Source organism: Sapajus apella, unplaced genomic scaffold (assembly GCF_009761245.1).
Source record: "Sapajus apella isolate SASKATOON/1434 unplaced genomic scaffold, GSC_monkey_1.0 scaffold101, whole genome shotgun sequence".
Taxonomy (NCBI): Eukaryota; Metazoa; Chordata; class Mammalia; order Primates; family Cebidae; genus Sapajus; species Sapajus apella.
The window spans coordinates 6,114,660-6,137,588 of record NW_022437041.1 but is presented as its reverse complement, the minus strand read 5'-3'; the positions used below and the strand labels follow the sequence as shown (position 1 = coordinate 6,137,588).

General features: G+C 40.0%; 1 protein-coding gene across 3 annotated transcripts in view; it reads left to right on the top strand.

Moving 5' to 3' along the window:
* Positions 1 to 22,929, top strand: part of FNDC3B (fibronectin type III domain containing 3B) — a 370,196-nt gene that overhangs the window by 337,535 nt on the left and 9,732 nt on the right. For all 3 annotated transcript variants that reach the window (XM_032258261.1, XM_032258262.1, XM_032258263.1), the window contains exons 23-25: positions 1,129 to 1,341; positions 13,228 to 13,394; positions 15,894 to 16,021. In XM_032258261.1, the coding sequence (XP_032114152.1) occupies positions 1,129 to 1,341; positions 13,228 to 13,394; positions 15,894 to 16,021 (508 nt within the window). The remainder of the gene's footprint in view (positions 1 to 1,128; positions 1,342 to 13,227; positions 13,395 to 15,893; positions 16,022 to 22,929) is intronic.

The window sequence follows — 22,929 nt, the reverse complement described above, 5'->3', positions numbered from 1 at the left end:
TCTTTGCTCCAGTTCCTAAATGTACCTCATTCCATCTGAGACCTCATCAGCATGGCCTTCACTGCCTGTATTTCTATCAACACTTTGGTCATGACCACTTAGTCTCTAAGAAGTTCCAGGCTTTCCTGTCTTCTTCTGAGCCCTCCAGATTCTTCCAGTGTCTGCCCATTACCCACTTCCAAAGCCAGCTCCACATTTTCAGGTATCTTTAGGGCAAACCTCTACCTCTCACTACCAGTTTTCTGTTAGTTCATTTTGTGTTGCTCAAACAGTTCTCCCACCGCAGCCTACTGAGTACTGGGACTACAGGCATGTGCCACTATGCCCACTAAATTATGTTTTGTACAGATGGAGTTTCCTATGTGGCCCAGCCTGGTCTCAAATTTCTGCACTCAGGCAATCCTCCTGCCTCAGCTTCTCAAAGTGCTAGAATTACAGTGTGAGCCACTATCCCTGGTCTAAAATAACACTTTGTATGTACGTTTTAACTCTTTGATTTTAAATTCATAGACGATAGAGGTAATAGCTTTCTTACCCATAACTCTGTGCTGCACATCGTAAACATCCAGCTAAGATTTTCACACCTCTGGATGGCATTGTGTTACTAGCAATATCTACATGCTTAGCTCTAATTAAGGACTTACGGAGATGGTTGGATTAGGCTGGCAAACGAGAGACATGAAATGTCCTGTTGGTGAATTGTCCTTTGTTTTTGACTCTAAAGGAGACTCATTTGTTCTCCTATTTAGTTTATTCTTGATACCTCACCTACTTTCAAAACTTACCACGAGGTAGGTAAAGGGTAACTAGGACAAAATATAAAAACGCATCTTTAGGATATCTTCGCTGAGACAACAAACCTATTTTTTTTTTTTTTGATTAAAGAACTAACAGATATCTTGCTATGTGCTTTTTTGCTATTATTTTTTAAATGGAGAGTATAGTCTGTGCACTGAGCTACCCAGTGCTTCTTTTTGTCTTTAGTTACTTTGTTTTTCTTCGTTCCATGTTATTGGCTTAAAAGCAAGTAATAAATACTACACTCAGTGTTTATTTTGAATGAAGAATTGCTGCTGTTTAACCTGCATTGTCGGTTTTTTTTTGTTTTTTTTTTTTTCCTTTCTCTAGGATCAGAATTCAGGCTATAAATGAAATTGGAGCTGGACCATTTAGTCAGTTCATTAAAGCCAAAACTCGGCCATTACCACCCTTGCCTCCTAGGCTAGAATGTGCTGCTGCTGGTCCTCAGAGCCTGAAGCTAAAATGGGGAGACAGTAACTCCAAGACACATGCTGCTGATGACATGGTGTACACACTACAGCTGGAAGACAGAAACAAGAGGTGAGGTGGAGGCGACGATGCTCCTGAAGCTTCTGTGGCTTTGGCTTGTGGGATGAAATCTCAATTGTACTTTCCTGCTCGCATGCACTAAGACACCCTTCCTTCTTGTGCAAAGGTTTCCTTTGACTTAAGTCCTGTGTTTTATACCCAGAGTTCCCTTTATTCTCCATTTGGAATTTCTAAACATTCTAAAGATCCTGATTTCCCTATATGGGATAATCGGCACTTTTTTTTTCTTTCATCAAGCCAGATAATGGAGAGAAATTATCTAAAGAAAATTGTCAGATTCGTAATAGCGTTATATTAGTCATGAGTGCAGAGGGAAATAAGACTCAGGAAGAGATCTTACCTCTTTAAATATTCAGTAACCATCAGGACAAACATGTTTACCAATGTGAAATAGCTGTGGGTGATGTACAGTTGTGGATTGTACTCTGAAACTATGGGCAGTGCAATATCAAATTAACCAGCGCAAACAGGAGATTCTTCGTAAGACTCCGTGCCCAGGAAACACTCTTAGCTGTCGAAATCAAATGCAGCCTTTCACTAGGATCTGTTTCCCCTAACTTCATTTCCTCTGAAAATGGCCGATCAGAAGACAGACAGCCAAACTGTATTTAGAAATAATCTGATGTCAAGCAAAAGTTAACAGTGACAGAATGTTCTGTTACCAAAAGCCCTCATCAGAGAATCGGATAAAGGGGATAGGAGATCACCGTGAAACCAAGACAGCTAAAATGCTGATCAGTGTCACGGTAGAAGCATTTCTGTCATTTCCTTTTATGCATTATACTATTCTGTTCCTTTGCACACGGAACCTGTTCTAGTTACACAGAAAACCCCATTCCAGTCTCCACCCACTACTCTGTAGTCGGGCACTTGGATGGATTTCAGTGCAGAGGGGCCCTGTGGGCCTGATTAAAAAGCACACAAGGTCCTATCTCTAGGAGCATAATAGCAATTTTAAAAATGGCCATAGAACATGAGCGTCATAGGAAAAAGTGCTTTGGGAGTTTGAAGGAGGCAGAGACCATCTGGTTTAAAAGATCAGGAACGGTTTCTTGAAAGAGGTGACATTTGAGCTTGGCTTTGAAGAACCTGGCAAACCTGGTAATTTTAATGACAGAACAAAAAGTGATTATCCTCTTGAAAATGAGTTCTAGTGAAGAAAACACAGAGAAGGAAGGCTTCTTTTGATAGGTTCATGAGAGATTAAATTCATACTCACCGATACACAACATCATTCATCTTACTGTGCTGTGTGCCTTCAGATGTGTTTTCGTGGGCTTATTATTTTACTGGCCAGTGACAACGCAACAGGAGAGGGCTGGCAAGAACAGGAATTGTGAACTAACAAAAATCACAATACATGTATAAAGCTAGCATTGGACGTTTTTAAATGTCTTTTCATGTTTTTCCAGGCCTGTGGCTTCCATTGGTGGTAAAGCTTTGGAAAATATCTTCTAGTTGCACTGTTTTAGAAAAAAAAAAGTGAAGTACAGAAAAGTTGTTAAAATTGGTAGCTAGCCAAACCGGGGTAAAAGCTAATGCCTCTCAATTCCCAGTGCCCTGCCTCTACTGCTGTCTTAGAAATACGGGAAGTGAGGCCGGGCGTGGTGGCTCATGCCTGTAATCCAAGCACTTTGGAGGCCAAGGTGGGCGGATCACCTGAGGTGGAGTTCAAGACCAGCCTGACCAACATGGTGAAACTCTGTCTTTAAACAACAACAAAAAAAGAAATATGGGAAGTGAAGGCTGTGCCCCAAGAAGGACACCCCCTCTTGCTGCGACCCTGCCCTGTGTGGGGCAGCCGTCCACTGTGCCCCATACAGAGAACTATATAGACGTGTAGTCTGATCCAAGGTTTTACATGACACAGCAGCTCCTGGACACAGAACAAAAGCTCCCCGAGCACTTTTCCAAATGAGTTTGCTGGCATGAGGCATTTAAATATGCCAGACAAAAAATAGTGCAGAATCTAGTAATCAATACATGTTATTTCTTCCCCTTTCAGAAAGCCCAAGGCTTGCCTTGTTAGTCAAACAAATGACTGGCCTACATTTAAATGACAATTTAAGAAAACTTCGCATAAGGAACAGTATTTTTCTTAATTATAGGAGCTAGAGTCCAAATTTGTCTTTTTAAATTAGATTTGCCAAGGCTCTCAGAAAGTTATTAAAGTGATGGGAACAGAGAGCCTAATAAATTCTCATTCTATTTGTGAATACTTTTCCCGAGATTGAATAGAATGAAAACAGCCTAATTTTAGTTTGAAGATGACCTTCTTCAGTGTCTTGAAACTGAACTCTTGCCGTGAGTGGCCCATGGAGTTCAAGCCTTTAATGTTGGAACTTGACACGTGGGGAATGATTGGGACTGGATACATCATCATGCTTATGATTGGCATAGTCTCGGTCAGTGTAGTCTCCTCAGGGTTCTTTAGGACTTGGCTTCTGCAGTTGAAAAGAACAGTGTCTCCTTCCCAAGCGGCAGCTGTCTTTTTCACTGAACTTGTTGCTAGAGGAGCGTCTACTTGTAAAGCACATATTCTTTTGCATATGCTGTATGAATGTGGCCAAAATGAGATATCCCACTTTTGGCCAGGACGAGAACCATAGATAGGCTTCATTGTTATTTTACTTTCTTACCTGCGGGCTCTCAGAGAGATTTTTTTCCCCTTAAATTTGGGCGTATTTTATGTAAATAAAAGGTGTCCCAAAGAGCATCTTGCGTGAACCCTTCCTCAAGACAAGTCAACCTAAAATTCATCTATATCACCTGGACTTGCTGTATGGAAAGGATTTTCCCCCTGGAATAGGACATTTGCTTCCCATCTATTCTGGCTTACCATACTGAAGATTCCCAGTCCATATTTATGTAGGAAGCAGCTTTAAAGTGTTACCATGAACACTTTCTACACAGGCTCTGTGGGACTTTGAAAATAAAGCTGCTGATGTCTAAGTTGTGTGGGAGTCCTGGCCAGCTGATTACATGTTCTTAGCACTTAAAGCGTATTTTGTAACAGAAGAAAAATGAAAATTAATATATCTGTGCTTGGTAATTATCAGATTAAAGAGTTGAACTATTGCTCTTCACATTTCCTCATTCATTAAATAAAGGGGTTAAACTATAAACTAGGAGATGATCTCTGATGTCCTTTTACCTTTTCACCTTAAAGCAGCAAATCGGTGTAGAATATTTGTGAATTAAATCCGTTACGAAAAGGCGTCCCTTGTAAATGATTGGGGCGTGTTGCCCTTTTTTCTTCATATTTTTAGCGTCTGCTAGTCATAAGTAAGAAAGTAAGAAGAAAAATACCAACTTCCCTTAAGAGTGACTACATAGTGTCCAAAAACCCCTAAGGTGCTGCACCTGCGATGTGCTGATTCACGATGTTGATTTATATACCTCTCACTCAAAACATTTGAAATGACCCAGAGATTTAGAAATACAACGTTTAGCCAAAAATGTTTTTAACATTCTAAAGGAAACATATTTTTGTTGTTTTGCTGTAGTCATTTTTAAAGCCGTCCTCCCAGGAAGCTTCTGTTTATTGCATGCCCACAGATCGCTAAGCCTTGAGAGCTTTGTCTACATTATTTAGTTCCTGAATAGTAGAAAGTAGGCTTTCTACCAAAGCCTTCTACCATTTAGGTGAAAAAAAAAAAAAAACATTGTTTCTGATAAATTGATTTCAATTTACAATTATTAGAGTTTTATGCGTGAAGTAGAGGCACTGTTTAAGTATTGGATGGACAAAGATGACTAAGATGGATCCTTGCCCTTAAGGAGCTCACAGTCTGGTGGGTGATGGTAGGACACAGATGCATTAAAGCAAATGATGATGTGGAAGGCCTGAAGATTGACACGTGTACAGGGTATAGAGGGAAAGCTGAAGCACGGCCTCTAAGGTAGGCTTAAAATCAAATAAACACAGAAGGCATCTTAGAAAAGCTGACAGGTTGGATGAGTCTTAAAAGGATCCGTCTTGTAACCTTATGCCTGGGGAGCCTTGGGATGAAGACTGTGATGAATACTTGGGATAGGATGGAAATTACAGACACATCCTCCAAAGCACAGAAAGATGCCCTGAGTCTTTCTCCAAGTGACTGTCTCTATTTTGTTATTTTGAGACCTGGTATTTTTTTCCCCTTCAGTTTGGGCATATTTCTTGTAAACAAAAGGGATCCCAAAGAGCATCTTGCTCAAATTCTTTGCTCCAGGCAAATCAGCCTAGAATTGATCTAGATCACCTGGACTTGTTGTGTTGAAATGATTCTTCCCCCTGGTGTAGGACATTTGTTTCCCATTTATTCTGGCTTACGATACTGAAGATTCCCAGTCCATATTTATGTAGGAAGCAGCCTTAAAGTGATGGTTCATGTTTATAGAACTAAGTATATTCCAATGATTAGATTATGATCATTCAATCAGCGATTTTTTTTTCTTGAATTACTGTTATGTGCTAGGCCTTATGAGGTATGTGGACTATCAGACCGTATTTTGCTGAGGGAAATAAATTAACGTTAAACAATAAGCAGACAGTATACGATATTTAACGGCAAAACAAAAATTAAATAAGTTTGGCCTTAGAGTGATTAAGTCTGTTATTCTTAACAGATGCAGCACAGAAGTTACGAATGTCTTTGGTTCCCGTGTTATACAAGAAAAATATATCTCCAAAGTAAACATTTCCATAAAAGTACACTAACCTAATACAGGCACTAGAATAACAGGATCAGCGTGTGCGTTTTCAGATTGTAGCGCTGTGCCGACGATTTTAAAGATGTGTTTATCTGTGTTACTGAACTGAAATGTTATGCTGCCCTAACAGAATTGGAGTTGATGCTGCCCCTTGTCCTGACCCCCGTGGGCCTATGTTCCCTGATAATTGTACACAGCACTGAGAACGTAAATTCCAGGAATGCATTTATGGTTAATCTGCTGCTGAGGTTTAGTCAGACAGCAGTGTTTTTTAAACCAAGGCTCCCATGAAATTGGGCTGGGGGAAGACAGATCTGATAGAGCTGATAATTACCGCTTGCCTGCCATTAACTTAGCCCTTGTGCCCAAGACACTTTTCCTTTTGGCCAGCAAAATTGGAGGGGCCGTGTCATGTGGACGGGGAGCCTGCCTCTTGGCTATTAGAGAGGGACAGAAAGAATCTGCGTATAAAAACCCTGAAGCAGTACACACTAGGCAGCTAATAAACGTGGCCGGAAACGTGAGCAGCATAGTGAGACCTTTCTCTAAAACAATCCTTAAAGACTTAGCCAGGCGTGGAGCCGCACACTGGGTCCCAGCTATTCCAGAGGCTGAGGTGGGAGGATCCCTTGAACCTAGGAGTTGGAGGTTGCAGTGAGCTGTGATCGCACCACTACCCTCCAGCCTGGGCAACACAGTGAGACCCTGACTCTTAAAAACAAAAATGTCTGGAGTATATGAGCACTGAGGAGGTATGAACTTTCTCAGTCTGCCTGTTGTAGAACAAACTCCTACTTAACGTTTCTCAGACCATGTTACTGAATTAAACGAAATAGACCTGAGGCAGCCAGATCAGGACCCGGCCCTTAAGAAACCCCCAGGATTTGTTTCCAGTGCTTCTCTGACTAGTCCCTGATCCCTATGATCGTCTTTGTTTGGTAAGTGATATTTTCATATTATATCCACCAGAAGGCTGTCATGATTCTTGACATGGGTGTCAAATCTCTGTCAAAATCCCAGATCTGTTGCTGGATTTCTAGGTGACTAGAGGCATATTCCTTCAATTCTTTTTGCCTTAATTTCCCCTACTACAAGATGCAAATAATGATAGCTATCTTCAGTCCTTAATTGATGGAGGAAAAAAAAAGATTTTAGAAACATTTTTGACCGGAGGCAGTGGCTCACTCCTGTAATCCCAGCACATTGGAAGGCCGAGGCGGGCAGATCACAAGGTCAGGAGTTCGAGACCAGCCTGGCCAGCTTGGTGAAACCCCGTCTCTACTAAAAATACAGAAATTAGCTGGGATGGTGGCAGGCGCCTATAGTCCCAGCTACTCGGGAGCCTGAGGCAGGAGAATTGCTTGAACCTGGGAGGCGGAGGTTGCAGTGAACTGCGATTGTGCCCCTGTACTCCAGCCTGGGCAACAGAGCAAGACTCCATCTCAAAAAATAAAAAAAGAAAGAAACATTATTATTTCTTAGAAAAGGATCATAAAAGTTTAGCCTTTGAAACAAAAGTAATTTAGGCAGTCTCAGGCTAAAATGTCCAGGCACAGGCAGAGGTGAGAGGTGGCAGATGAACTATTTGAGATCTTAAATGGACCAGAAATAGAAGTCAGATTACAGTTTTACCTCTCATTTACTAAAAACAAAAATAACAGAATGGAATTAGATAACATTTTTTTTTCAGGTTGAGACAAGGCCGCTAAAACAGAAGTGGGCAAACAGAAATTTGGAAAACTTTGGGAATAACATCCTTGAAGATGAAGTTCACTGCACATACTTGAAAGCTAAGTAGGAGAGCAGGAATTTGCAAGCTTTTCAAGTGATCTTTAGAAATTCTAGTCATCCTGTTTTTGAATATAAATAAATCTCCATTTTAATATATTAATGTCTGAAGTATAAACAAAAAGAATTTTTTTTGTTTTAGTCCTTTATTCTTTGTAAAGAATTTCCACTATCAGTAGGTATAGTGAAATTTTATCTTTTAGAAAAGGAGCATGAAAAAATTCAGCCCCTTAATGAATTATTACAGCCTGATTACTCACAAGCCAAAAGGTCCATATATAGCCAGGGACAGAGGGTTAGGAAATTAATCCCTTTTCTCAATAGCTGTTGGCACGTTCATGCTCAGCTGGTAAGTGGGGACCCTTGCCAAAATGAGAATCAATTTAGGTATCGTACCTTCCCTGCCTCAGGTGTCCCCACCTGATGCCATCTGCTTCTCCATAGACATGGTAGGACTCTGTGTTCTTGGCAGAGTGAGGGCGAATACTATTCATTTCTATTTTGAGCACTGTTCGTTTCCAAATGCCACCTGAGTAATGTAGGAAATTCTCTCCCTCTCCCCCTCTCCCTCTCCCCCTCCCCCTCTCCCTCTCCCCCTCTGCTCCCTCCCCCTCTCCCACTCCCTGTCTCTCTCCCTCTCTCTCACATTCATACACATACACACACACAACCCATAGAGTCCAGGGAAATTAAGAAAAAAAAAAAAAAGATGTCCTTTTATCCTTTTAAATGAATGTTGCTGTGCTGAGCTGTTGATTTGTGATATTGTGAAACGTGTTTTGAAAGTGCCATTTGCAGGTCATCTTAGGTCAGGAGGTTAGAGCATTCTGTGGAGTTAATATTAATGGATTGCCCTGAGCCTGTAGTTGGCCTAGGGATTATAAGGTAATAACAAGGTAGTAAATGTAGAAACATTAGCATTCTCTCTTATTTTCCACCATGAATTTAAGTTATAGCCCAGTTAGAGCATTCTTGGATTTTTTTTCAAAACAAAACTCTTTTAAGGAAACATCCTAAAGCTAAATTCTTCATGTATATTATTATTTCCCCCATAGTGATTTAAAATAAAGGAACATTTAAAGATTTAACATGATGGGACTTCTTCCTTCATTTGCAGTTGCGTGCAAAAAGTCAAACAATGTTAAAGCCTAAAATACTGAAATCAAAAGTAAGCCTTCCCCTAGAATTTCTGGAAAATGCCCAGAATCTGTTGTTTGCCTTCCTAGTACATATTCAATAAGGAGTCATAGAATTTACTTGGAGTCTCATAAGAGTTCCTACCAAGCGAACAAGACAGTTGTTGTCTGGCAGCTGAGCTGTAGAGAGTTATCTGACTTGTTCAAGTTCACAGTGAAGGGAATAGGCATTGCATTCTGGCTAAGGTCTGCGTATGTCTTTCTTTCTGCCCTTGAAACCTTGCTCCATCCCGCTGTGGGGTACTCCAACAGGCAAGCAGAATAAGCAAAGTCATTCGGTATTCATAGACATACAGAACTTTGTTTTTCATTTTTAAATATTTTTATTTTTTTAGAGCAGTTTTAGGTTCACAGCAAAATTAAGCTGAAGGTACAAAGATATCCCTCATCTGACTCACCCCCACACATCCACGGCCTTTCCTGTTACCAGCATCACCCACAACAGTGGGACATTGGTTACAGCTGATGAACAAGACATTGGCACGTCATTATCACCCAAATTCCATAGTTTACGTTAGGCTTTGCTCTTCGTCTTGGTCACTGTATGGATCTGGACAAATGTATGTTGACGTGTCTCCACCCTTATAGTATCATGCAGAGTTGTCTCTTCAGTATCGATGGGTGATTCGTTTCAGGGTACACCTCCACCTCTGAAATCCACGGAAGCTCCAGTCCCTTGTATAAAATGGCATAGTATTTGCATATAACCTATGCACATCCTCCTATATATATACTTTAAATCATCTCTAGTTTACTTCTGATACCTTAGATAATGTCATTGCTATGTAAATAGTTGTTATACTGTATTGTTTAGGGAGTAAAAAGAACATGTTCAGTATACATGCAGGCATCCTTTTTTTCCCCCATTATTTTCTCTCTCTTTTTTTGGGTGGGGGGCGGAGACCGAGTCTCACTCTGGCCAGGCTGGCATGCAGTGGCGCTGTCTCGGCTCACTGCAACCTCCGCCTCCTGGGTTCAAGTGATTCGTCTGCCTCAGCCTCCCAAGTAGCTGGGATTACAGGTGTGCACCACCACACCCTGCTAATTTTTGTATTTTTAGCAGAGATGGGATTTCACTATATTGGCCAGAGTGGTCTCGAACTCCTGACCTCATGATCCACCCACCTTAGCCTCCCAATGTGCTGAGATTACAGGGGTGAGCCACCATGCCCGGCCTCCCCCGTTATTTTCTATCTGTCTGCAGTTGGTTGATCCACAGGTATGGAACCCAGAGCTATGGAGCGCCAACTATGCAGAACATATTTTATCCATTGGTAAATCACCAACATTAAAACTCATATGTGCTTATTACCGTCTAAGTGTCTTGTTTCAAGAAGATACTACAGGCAAAGCTGAAACAAGTTATAGGCAGAGCCATCAAGAATTCATTTAGACTATAAACTGTTAATGACCCACCCACACTTCTGACCTGTTTATTTCCCCTTTCCAAGGAAATATTCTTAGTGTAAGAGAGCATTAGTTACCATCTATTCTGTCTATTTCCATACATATCCTGAGAATGAAATAAGAGAGCTCTTCTCCATGCCACTCCCAAAATTTCCTCCCCTGCCCTTTTTGGGGGAAGACAGGCCAGTCAAAGCAGTGATGGCTTTGAACAGAGCAACAAGCAGATGATGATTTATTTTTACCAGAGTTGGCAGTGGCCTGCATTAGAGGACTGGTTAGACACATGCTTCTTCTAGGAAAGGCTGAACGAAGCGAGAACCACCCCTTTCCCTCCTCTTCTCAGCTCCCTTCTGCTGGGAGCACCAGGCTGCCAGTTCCCAACTTCCTCTCCAAGGGGAATTGCAGCTCCAAGGTGGGCCTCCTATAGCTGCCTAACTCCGCCTTCACTGAAGATACGGTGATTGAACTTTAAAGCTGAAATCCTCTGCAGTCACATCTCCCCCAGAGCCCTCACGGTCACTCCCACTTTCTTCTAGACACAAATGCAGTCTTTTTTGTATTTCTGAGTAAGACTGCCTCCAGACGTAAATACGATTTTAAATTTCTCAGTACTGTCAGCTGTTTCCACTATGTTTTTCATAAAGTGGAATGCAATTTTAAAGTTAATAAAATGCTCCAGTACAAAAGCAAAACAAGAAGTTAAAGGAACGAAATAGTCTAGAAACAGAAGATTTTCATGTATTTGAAAGTCAGTATGTATGTTATCTGTTCTATGTAGGTTATGCTACAAACTTAGAGTACTGAATTTGCTTTGGTAAATTTCTTTGTGACTATGAATGCTACTGTCTACATATATAACTGGATCTGGGTACACATATATATTAAACTTATTTTCAAAAGGAAGTACCCTCCTTAGAGTGTGGCATGGCAGGAAAGCATACAGTTCCTAATAGTCCTCTCCAAACTCCTTCAAAAACTGAGCTTTATGGCAGGTTTGTAATGAAGATGTAACACTTTCACTTCTTAAACCATGACTTCAATTTGTGACATAATTAAGGGCAATTACTCCTGTTAGAGACTGTAGACTAGGTTAGGCTGAGTTAATAAATAGCTGTTTGTCTCTAGCATTAGCAAGGATGTCTTCATTAGGGTAGTAATGTGTCAAGAGTGCTAAATAGGTTGCCATGGTATTTGTGGGTTTCAGCCTGGACTCTGGCTTTCCCTGAAATTAAAAATGTTCAGCCTTTAATAAAAGGCACTTCCTTACACAGCAAAGCAGACAGAACACTAAATAAGTGAAGTGACCAGGGCTCAGGAACTTGACTGCAGAGGCTGTTGAATACACACGTGGATATTTTAAAGCAAGCATTGACTCTGACAGGCTTTGTATTTAAAAAAAAAAAAAAAAAAAAAAAAAGGAAAAAAAATGTTTTAGATCTGTATCTCTCCATTTTTCCATCCATTCATTCATCCATCCGGAGGGACTATCCTCCAGCACATGGAAAAGCTGCTGCTCTGCTTCGGAAAACCTTGCCCACACGCGGGACCAGCTAACCCACAGGGATTAGGTCTTATGCATCCTTCAGATCCACAGAGCCAGCACACAGCAGATGTTCAAGAAATGTTTGCTAAATGAACACATAAATTGTTTGCCCCTAGGCCAAATTGGCCCAAGAGTCAGACATGTTGGATTATGATTTTGTTAGTGGCTGACCAATAGTATCTGAAGACAGTGGATTGTCCTCAGATGCTGTGACGAAGCCTTGGACGTGTAGAATCTGTTGGCCTGTCTGTCTTGGATTAGCTTCTGTAGCGGTTCTCAAAGTGTCTACTAGACAAGCAGCGTTCAAATACTGAATCTACTAAAGATCCTGCATGACTTATGGGAAGTTATGTTATTTCCAAAATTTTACAGTTAAACTCTATTTTTTAAAAAGATGACAGCATACTGTAGCTCTCAAATATGTTTTTATTGTGAAAGTGTTGTTTTTAAGACCCTGGGGGAAACCACCTCAAACGTAAGGCCTTGTTTTTTTTTTATTATCTTTGTTCCTTCTATGCTTAACAATTCATGGAAATCTTAATTAGCAGAGAAATGAAAAATAGTCCTGGATCAGGTGGGGGAAGGAGCCAAAAGCTGTCAGTGCAAACTGTCCAGCCCACCTGTGCTGTTTGCCTATGAGTCTGATAAACCTGATGGATGATTCTGTGAACACAGTATTTTTTTTTTTCTTTTTACATGTGTTCTTAATAATCCATAATCCTAAATGTCTCTTTAGCAGTTGAGGAAAGGGGCTTGGAAAGCTCTTGGCAAGATAGATAAAGGTTAAAATTAAAATCATTTCCTGGCTAAATCTCAGCTATTTGCAAAATTTGGCTAAAGAGGGCATCTTATTTCTCGGATATCCTGTTAACAGTAACTTCATTGCCTAGTACACAGAAGATTAGTTTATGCTATCAGATTGTAGGTATTACCCTTATGAAAAATTTGAAAATTCTGTTTTTTATTAGTAAATAAAAACATGAGCAACTGATGTTTCTAGAATCCAAATCCTAATTAAAGGAGTCTCATTCCAGTCTTTCTATGTGCTTAAGTTTATGTTTTTCTTTTATAGCAACATACACTTAGACATTAAACTTAACCCTGATATACCATCTGGCTGATTATTAATTTAGTATTTATGAAAAGTGTTTACCAAGTTGGCCTGATCATCTCCAGTAGCGCATCATAATTAATTTCTTGTCATTAATAGAAGTTCAGATGGCTAACTGATTCTGTTCCTTCCTCTAGGTTTATTTCAATCTACAGAGGACCCAGCCACACCTACAAGGTCCAGAGACTGACAGAATTCACATGTTACTCCTTCAGAATCCAGGCAGCAAGCGAGGCTGGGGAAGGGCCCTTCTCAGAAACCTATATCTTCAGCACAACCAAAAGTGTCCCCCCTACCATCAAAGGTGTGTAGACTGTGTATTCTCTCTCACACTCTTGTGTGAGTAAGGAACTGTTGGGACGTATAGGAAGAAGCTCTTTTCTGATGTTCAGTACAATGTCAGCAAGATAGAACCAAAAGAACATTCTAAAGAAGATTGAGCAGTGGCTTGTCTGGGGGAAATGAGAGGCCTTAAAAGGAAAGGGCCTACAGATAATGACTATTCTCTGTATGTATGCGTGTTTATTAACACCAATGAGTAGAAATAAGGGTCCAATTCCTGGTGCTGCAGTCCTTAAGAGAGTTTTCCAGGGAAGGTGTCAGACTCCCCTTTCTTAGACATTCAGAGAAGCAGAGGTTGGTATTCACCTTTGGGTGACTTTGGTGCCTAGAGACTGACTTAGGGAACCCCAGCAGCCTTCCCCTTTGGCCCACAGCTCTTGGTGTGGAGGGATGCCTTTGGAAAGCTGTGGCAGCGTGCTGCTCTAATCTCCTTGGGTACTTATCTTGAAGTTTGTGGGTGACTACTTTCCTACTCTGGCCCCTTAATGGGATCAAATGCTGCAGAAGTCGTGAGAGCCCCACATATCCAGATCTTCCCCGATATCTGTCAAGGCAAGTGAACAAAAGACATTCTTCCTGGACCCTCCTCCTGCTGGGTCTGCTGAGCCCTCAGCCTGTTCTCTAGCCACAGAGCTCTGCCTGTGCAGCTGACTTGCAAGGTAGGAAATAGTAACAAGAGCCATAGCAAGCTTGGCCCATCCACCCAGCCCCTCATGGACTCCTGAGGGCGCTGCCTCATCTCCTGCAAATACTGTGGTTCTTGTGGAGGTCCCTGAAGCTTGTCTTTAAGGGGACAAATAGCACAACTGACTGTATGCAGCTATAACCGTAAGGCTGATAGATAGCGAGGTAAGTACAACCTGCAGAAAAGATCCTCACATACATGTTTGACTCTCTACTTCCACGTGGAGGAGGCGTGTCAGCTACAACCAGGACACAGAGTCAACTCCAGGAGCTCTCCAGGACCTGGGCCAGGGTTTGGCTTGGATTCTATGAACCTTATAACTCCTTCCAGGATTAGTTTAGGGTGAATACCTTCCTCCTGCTTTCCTGCCTTGCAGACTCTTTGGCAGACCCTTCATTATGTGACTAAGAAACTAATATGCATGTGCATGCACATGCATGGCCTTGCCAGGTTATTTTGGCAGTAAATGCCCTGGCCCTTTGGTGCGGCTTTGTTTTTCAGTTAGAGCAGAAAAGATGTCTGAGCACACTGGCTGCTTTGGTTTGTTAGTACCAAGGCAGAGTGGCCACATTGATCAATTATCCCACTTCAGGGGTCTTTCTAGTGTGAAGGAGTACTGTCTTTGACTTTCAAAGTGATTCTTGGTGGGGATTCATTTTACAAAAAATACAATGGCACATTGACAGTGCTTGCATCTCCCGGCCCTTCTCCTTCAGAAGGACAGTTTTCTGACTCTGATGTATGATCAGGTGGTCTTCCTCTCTTAGATTCAGGAAATTATTGCCTTAACTGGAGGACTGTTGAATCTGATAGGCTTCCTTTTTTAGTTTTTTCATAAATTGCTTGCAGTTTTCACGAAGTATTTCCAGGATAGGCTCCTTTTCTTCTTTTTATTTTTTTATGGAAAGCTTTATTCTTCTGAAACAGTATTCATACAGAATTGCAAGTAGAAACAACTCTGAAGAATTAATTGCTTATAATTAGAGATTAAAATTTAAGAAGGTTCAGACGGCAGATATGCATCCTAGTTACAAAATGGGAAAATGTCATATTGAATCAAGCTATAGAGATAGAAGTCATGAAAATATTTTTTTAATCTAAAATATTTTAAGTGCTTTACTACAGACTAATATAATTTAGCTTTAAATGAGAATGAGGAGTTCAGTAGGTGAAAAATAAAATATATATAAATATAATTTAATTTTTAAAGGCTTTCAATGCTGACCATTCCCCAGGACTGTCCTTAAATGTCACCTGCTCCTCAGACTTTCCTTAGACCCTCACCCAGATATGTTCTTTTCCTCCCCTGGAAATCCCCAACATTTCATTTGTACCTCTCGTTTTTATTGCCTGATGTTTCTTTTTGTATGTGTCTCCTATCTTGCTCTCCCCTTCCTTCAACTGAATCTTCAGTTTCATGAAAACAAGGTTTGTCTCATCTGTTTTTGCATCTCCCAGGATACCTCCTATAGGGCCTAAGCCACAGAGGACACTCAGTTTTCATAGGAGAACAAAAGATATGATCGACATCAAGCTGTTATTAATGGGATAATAAGCAAAGGATTTTCATCAATGGCTGTTTAGTCATGGAGTAACTTCTCTGTACCTAAAGGGCACCCTGCTGGTTTTATGAGAGGCTGGACAAATAAATTCCTCACTCCAGGGAAACATAGGCACAATCTTGCTCTCTCTGGGTTTTTACTAATAGTGCTAAAGTGTTGACTGTTAATATGATACTTTGAATTTTGAGGTTGGATGTGTGGATTTGTATTTCAGCACCTCGAGTAACACAGCTAGAAGGAAATTCATGTGAAATTCTATGGGAGACGGTACCACCAATGAAAGGCGACCCTGTGAACTACATTCTGCAGGTATTGGTTGGAAGAGAATCTGAGTACAAACAGGTAAGAACCAGTGTGGATGGCACAGATGCAACTGAGTCAGGCTGGCCCCACGCCTCTGCTTATTGCTATGAATGGCTCAGTGAACTATGTTTTTCTTAAAATCAGTGGTAGAAACTGTCTAACTTGTACTTGTTACTAATTCTTCAGGGTGGGCGAGCCCTAATTTACATTTCATTTTGTACTTGGTGGTATCCATATTCAATTATCAGTTCTCAAGCATAAGCTTGTCTTATGAAGAGTTTTAAATAGTTTACTCGTATTTGACATTGGCAGTGAGGTTTGTGAGGTTTGCGAGTATCAAAGTGTGTGTATAATTGGAAAGTAAAGTACCTATGATTTTACTATAGAGGGAAGCAGTCTTAACCTAACTACTGAAGCCTGGATCCTGTCTACCTTTTTTGTAGAAGTAATTGAAGGTTAAGGTTGCTGATGATAGACCCTGGAGGCCTGTGGTTCAGAAGCTCTAAGTCATGCTTGTCACCCTTTAATGTCAAAGGAATGGCCTGGGAATCTGTTAAAATGCAGATTCTGTTCTGGTAGATCCTGGGTGGGGATTTACCCTCTCAGGTGACACTGACATTGCTGGTCCACAGACCATAATTTGAGTAACAAGCCTCTGTAAATCACATAGTAAACCCATGCAAGAGAGAATGCAGTTGGAATATAGCCAAATAGTAAGTTAGTTTCATCATTTCTCATAGCTCTTGTTGATTCTTAATTCTGCCAAAGAAAAATCAGATCACTGACTCTGAAGGATTTAGATGCTCTATAGGCTTTCAAAATAGTGCCTAGAACTTAACTGTTTTTGTCAAATCAGGATATAATATTGTGTATTCCAGTAGGACAGCAGACGGTCCATTCTTCACCAGCACTTTCAGTAGGGGAATTCATTTATATCAAAAATAAAGATGACGATAATGCCACCTGTTCTCTGAAACACTAGCATTAATTTTTAAAAACTTTATTCAACTCCAAATACACAAGTAGAAAATCATCTGATTCAGAGTTTCTGTTAAATTGCTCATTGGAGTTTATTATATGATAATAAAGAATACTTGCAAATAAAATGTGTTAAAAAATGTAATTTTGGACATTCTGCTGTACTTTGTTAATATGTAACAGATAAAAGATTGAGTACTTTTAAACAAAAAACTTTATCTTAAATATGACATCTCCTAGTGTCGATTAAAATCAGTGGATGATGTCACCAAAGTTTCCATCATTCCTCTTAAATAAGAACAAGGACACTATGGTTCCTTTCATTTTTGAATCTCATTTTATACATTATATTCTATTTCAGAGTAAATAACTTACATGTGAAATTGTTTCTTTTTACCAGAAAGATACGATTGGTTTCAGGGTCTTAGCTGAAGACATGGAAATAGAGAGCAGAGATTTTTTTTTTTCTGTTCCATAGCGATGTGAAAATGGTTAAAACATGAGGTGTTAAGAAATTTTACAACATATCATTTGACGCTTAACAACGGTTCATTTCTAAACAGTACATTGTCACACATTTGCCTTTGTATTGTAAAAACCTTTCCTTCAACGAGCCGTGCTTTTCCACCGGTCCTTGGAAAAATACTGTGCTTCCCAAAGCGTGGGGACTGCTGTCTCCTGTTGTGAAAAGGCAGCATTATTTACTTGATTGCTGTACACATCAGGCATTGCCAAACTATAGGTGAATCTATTCAGTAATCTAGATTTTATTGGCAGATGGCTGTTTTGAATCTGTTGTTTAATACTATAATTTAGACCCAGGGGCATATAAATGCTATATACTGATGCCTAATCATATGTATGCCACAGAATATTTTTTTTATTGTAAACAGTTGTAAACTGAGTGTTTCTTGTTGTAAACAGGTGAGAACACAGTACTGCATGGCAGGCTCAGTAGATGAGGGTTAGCCTTCTCCATGTGTCCATGGGCTTCCTGCATTTACCAAGAAGTGATTAAGGAGAGTAGCGGCACATGAAAAGCCACAGTTGAGTCAGGGACAATGTGTACTGGTTTGTTTGTGTTTTGACTTCTCCCTATTCAGCAAACATTAACTTAAACAACGTGTTTTGAGTAGTTCATTCACTTGTTCTGGACATGAGCTAGGGAATGAAACATTTTTATCTGTGCAGAACAATGGTTCAAATAATTATATTTCAAGGATGACAGGCAGTGGGCTTTGAATTCATCGAGGCAAAGCAAAAGAAAATGAGAGGTAATGACTGCTGTATATTTACCACAGCCGAGCTACAGGCTCACTGTGTATACCTCAATTAGATCACTAATCAGACAGGACCCACTAATACGTGGGCTTGTGTTATTCATTTTTATTTTTCCAGTACTGACATATCATTTGGCACTCAGTAAATGTTTCCTGCATGTGTGAAAGAGGCAGTTTCAAAGTACCAGCGTTATTTATACGTGCAGTGGTGATGAGAGTAAACTTCAGCATGGAAAGAAAAAAAATCGCCCCTAATGGGATAATATCCTTTTCTCCCAAGCTCATTTTTATAGGCGACATACGACAAGGGCCTTTGCCTTTTCTGATGTTTTGCTTAAAGCATCACCTTTAACTTTGCCTTGATTCTAGGTGATTCGCTTTCTGTTGTTCAAGTGTCACAAAGAGGGGCAAGCAGCTGATTTTAATTATTAAACAGTCTATTGAAGTATTAAATTGTTACAATTTTACTTTGCATTAGTTTGCATGTATATTTGCTTTGCCTTTTGCCATTTAATAAACATTCCAAGCACAGGTTTTTTTCCCGGAAACTTAGAACTTCTTTTCAAACAGAATTAACTGTATTCTTTAAACGAATGAAAATTGTGTCTATATGCATGTGACTTTCTATTTTTTTGCACAAGATATGGTATAGACAGTTTCATACATGTTAAGTAAAGCAGAACAATCCATTTTCATATTCCTGTTCAGGCAGCAATAACTTTTACAAGAAGTATTAAATATAAACATTGAAGACAAGAAAATGATCAACAAATTATGAGAAATTATTACTTATTGGCAGTCAAAATGTATGCAAAATTACTGAAAATTTTGGTGCTTAGATTTATGGCATAAGGAAAAGCTCTAAAGTATCTAAAAGTTTATAAAGCTCCACATTTAATACGATGGCATTTCTGTATAAATATATTTTTATCGTATCATTTTCAGAATAAGTATCAAGGTATGTATTGATTCTACATGGTATCACAAAAAGTACCACAAGGAAAGATTTTCTTTTGACCAAACTATTTTAAAGTCTTGGAGGCTACAACACATCCTGACTGGAGCCTCCTTTTTTTTTTTGAAATGGTGTCTCACTCTGTCACCCAGGCTGGACTGCAGTGGCCTGATCTCCACTCTCTGCAACCTCTGTCTTTGGGTTCAAGTGATTCTTCTGGCTCAGCCTCCTGATAGCTGAGATTAAAGGTGCCCACCACCATGCTAGGCTAATTTTTGTATTTTTAGTAGAGATGGAATTTAGTAGAGGTCAGGTCTTGAACTCCTGACCTCAAGTGATCCACCTGCCTCGGCCTCCCAAAGTGCAGAGATTACAGGTGTGAGCCACCATGCCTGGCCCCTTCAACATATTTTTTTATGACTTTCAACTCATTTCCCTGATGTAGAAATTAAACAGTGAGGCTATGACTGTCTCCTAGCACAGTTTTTAATTTCTGCATGAATAAAGGGTCAAATTTAGAACCAAGTAAAAATAGATCAAGATAGAGATCTTTAAAAACCATCATTTATTTTACTGATGCTTATTTATTTATTTTTTTTTTAGTTTTATTGGTCATTTATGTATCTGAAGACCCTTATAAAATCAGAAAAATTTCCATACCTCCACTTAAAATTTCATGTAAAATGAACTGATACTCAAATTTCATGGATTCCAGGTATAAGATCCCAGGTTTATTGAGAATCTATTATGTGTTTTACATTGTAAGGGATGCCTGGTATAATCAGTACTGTAAGAGTTTATAGGCCTGTTGGGTGAAAACCCCCAAGAAGCAGTTCAGTAATAGTACCCTTGCTTGTCATCTCTGACTCAAGGACGAGTTACCTGTTTCAAGCATTTTGCCCTCCATAGAGGAGGCATGCAGGCTGTCACGTTTCCCCCTTGAGCCTGGTAGGCACAGTAGGGGAGACATGGAGACAAGTCTGCCTCTCATGGTCATGTAATTTTGGAGGAATTAATTCACCTAGCTGAGGCTTGACTTTCTCTTTGTAACTCTTAACTCAGATGGTTACTGGGAGCATTAGATCGTTCAGTCACGAGAAGGGAGCTGTACAGATGACAGCATGGTGCAATTATGTCTCCCCTTCCGTTCTTGGGAGGGGTGGCATTAGTAAAGAGATGAAGGTAAGCCTCCATGAGCCGAGCATGCACTGTTCTCACCACCCTTCCCAAAAAGCTCTCTGTTATTTACAGGATTTCAAGTACGCAGCCTGTTACTGTGAATTAAGGATTATGGATTCTTCATCTCAGTTGTCTGGGTATTACTTGAAATCTTCTCATTTGAAATAAACATGTCAAAATTACTTTAAAATATATCGTTCATCAAATCAAGAACAGAAATAGTCTTTGTAAAAATAATAATGCTTCCGTACTTATTACAATATTATGATTGGTTACTTCAATAAAAACCATCTCGAATGGAGCAGTGCCTTTTAAATTGGATTGAGTCAAGAGGAGAAGCCCATAATGGTGCCTTTGTCAAAGTGAATGAAAACAAAGGGACACAAGGCACGGCCTGCTGCCCTGATGTGCAGAGCTACACAGCCCTGTTGGAGGCCCAGCTGTGTGGCAGGCCTGGCAACGTGGCGATTTTGTGACAGCAGTATTCCTAAGTACTGTGGATTATGCGTCCGTAGCCAGGCCTGGACACCAAGCCAGCATCGTGGGGCTCCCCGTTCCATTGATTTCTGCAAATAGGCCCCAAGGGTCCCTGGCACCAAGCATTTGTCCTGGAGTGTTATACATGATTCCTGCAAGAAGGGGACAGGGAAATACAGTCAAGTAGTAATACAGTGTATCACATTGATGTTCCTCAGATGCCTACCGCATGCCAAGCCCATCCTACGAGGTTGCTACGTGTTATCCCACTTAATCAGTAATCCCATAATCCCTTGAGACTGTTACCTTCATGTGGGGGGTGGGCATTGTTTCTAATCTGCAGAAGGATGTCACCTGCAAGGGACAGGTGTTACAAAGATGTTGAATTAATTTTCAATTATTTGGCTTCTTAATAGCATCTGGGGCTTTTGGATCTCATACGTTAGTTTTAAAACCCCATACATAGATTTACAAGTGTAATAACTCAAAAATTTATTTCACTTAGTTGTATAAAATAGGATTGGCTTATTCCACAGGCAACCATTTAGTTTAAAACATTGACATATTTCATTTTAAAGCCTATCTTCCCTACTTTCTTTGAGCCACGAATATCCTTAATCTGTTATCCTAGAAAAATCTTCACTTCTCCCCCTTGAGATATGACTGGCCTCACCACGCTGGCCTGTGTGAATTTGCTGGCTTAGGAAATTAATTATCAGGGCCAGGGTAGACAAGCTGTGAAGTATGTACGTTCTCACATTTACATATTTATACAACTAGAAGAGTATTTGCAAAGTTTTAATATTTGGATCATGTCAAAAACTATTAGAACACATTAGAAAACATATTAGAAAAGCTATTCACATGCATAAAATATATTAGAAACTCCATATTTTCTGTCAACAGGTTCCATTTTTTGCTACGCCTATGCTAAACTCTCTCTTGCCCCGATGGTCTGTTTGTGCATCTTAAAGCTCGCTGTTCACATTTGCTTGTTAGTTTCTCTTTTCAAACACTGTAGTATCAGAATATCTACTCTTTTAAGTATTTGAGGGTTCTCAATAGGGAACATTTGCTGAACATCTACTTTGTCCAAGCCATTGTGCTGGCTGCTATGGAGATGTGGAAGTAATAGAACGCTGTCTCAGTATATTTATCTGAAATGTAAAAAAGAAAATGTTAACATTGTGTTGGCAAGGGTTGTGAAAGGGAAGCTCTTCCAATTAAAATAACAAGAATAGCTAAAAGAAAAACATTTACAAATTAAAAGCTAACTTTTGGTTAGACTTTCATTAAGAAAGTTCCCTTCAGGCCAGACACGGTGGTTCACGCCTGTAATCCCAGCACTTTGGGAGGCCAAGGTGGGTGGATCACAAGGTCAGGAGTTTGAGACCAGCCTGACCAACACAGTGAAACCTCGTGTCTACTAAAAATACAAAAATTAGCTGGGCGTGGTGGTGCGTGCCTGTAATCCCAGCTACTCAGGAGGCTGAGGCAGGAGAATTGCCTGAACCTGGGAGGTGGAGGTTGCAGTAAGCCAAGATCGTGCCACTGCAGTCCCTCCAGCCTGGGTGACAGAGTGAGACTTCATCTCAAAAAAAAAAAAAAAAGTTCCCTTCAGTTAGCTATTCATATTATTTTACTAAGCTTTTTGCCCAGTGGTACAAGAAAAGTAGCATTCTTTTATTTTTAAAATACATTTTCAGAGATCTTCCACTCTAAGTAGTTTTGGGAAGTTTCATTAAAATTAATATATGAAGTCTTTGTTCAAGAGTCTCTAAATTGTATTTCTGGGAAATTAAACATACATTTGGGCTCACTTTTTAAAAAGTCTTACCAGGGTTTGTCTTGAACTCCTAACCTTGAATGATCCTCCTATTGAGCCCACTTTTTAAAAGCATGTGGCCATGCAAATTCTGGAAACTGTAGAAATCATTTAAATAGACAAAAGTGTACATTTATATTCACTTTCCAGAAGTCTCTAAAACATTGATGGGGATAGGTTATTAAATGGTTTTCTACAATGCCGTTATTGTTTGATGGCAGAAATTAACAGGCCACATCACAAAAACAGTGTC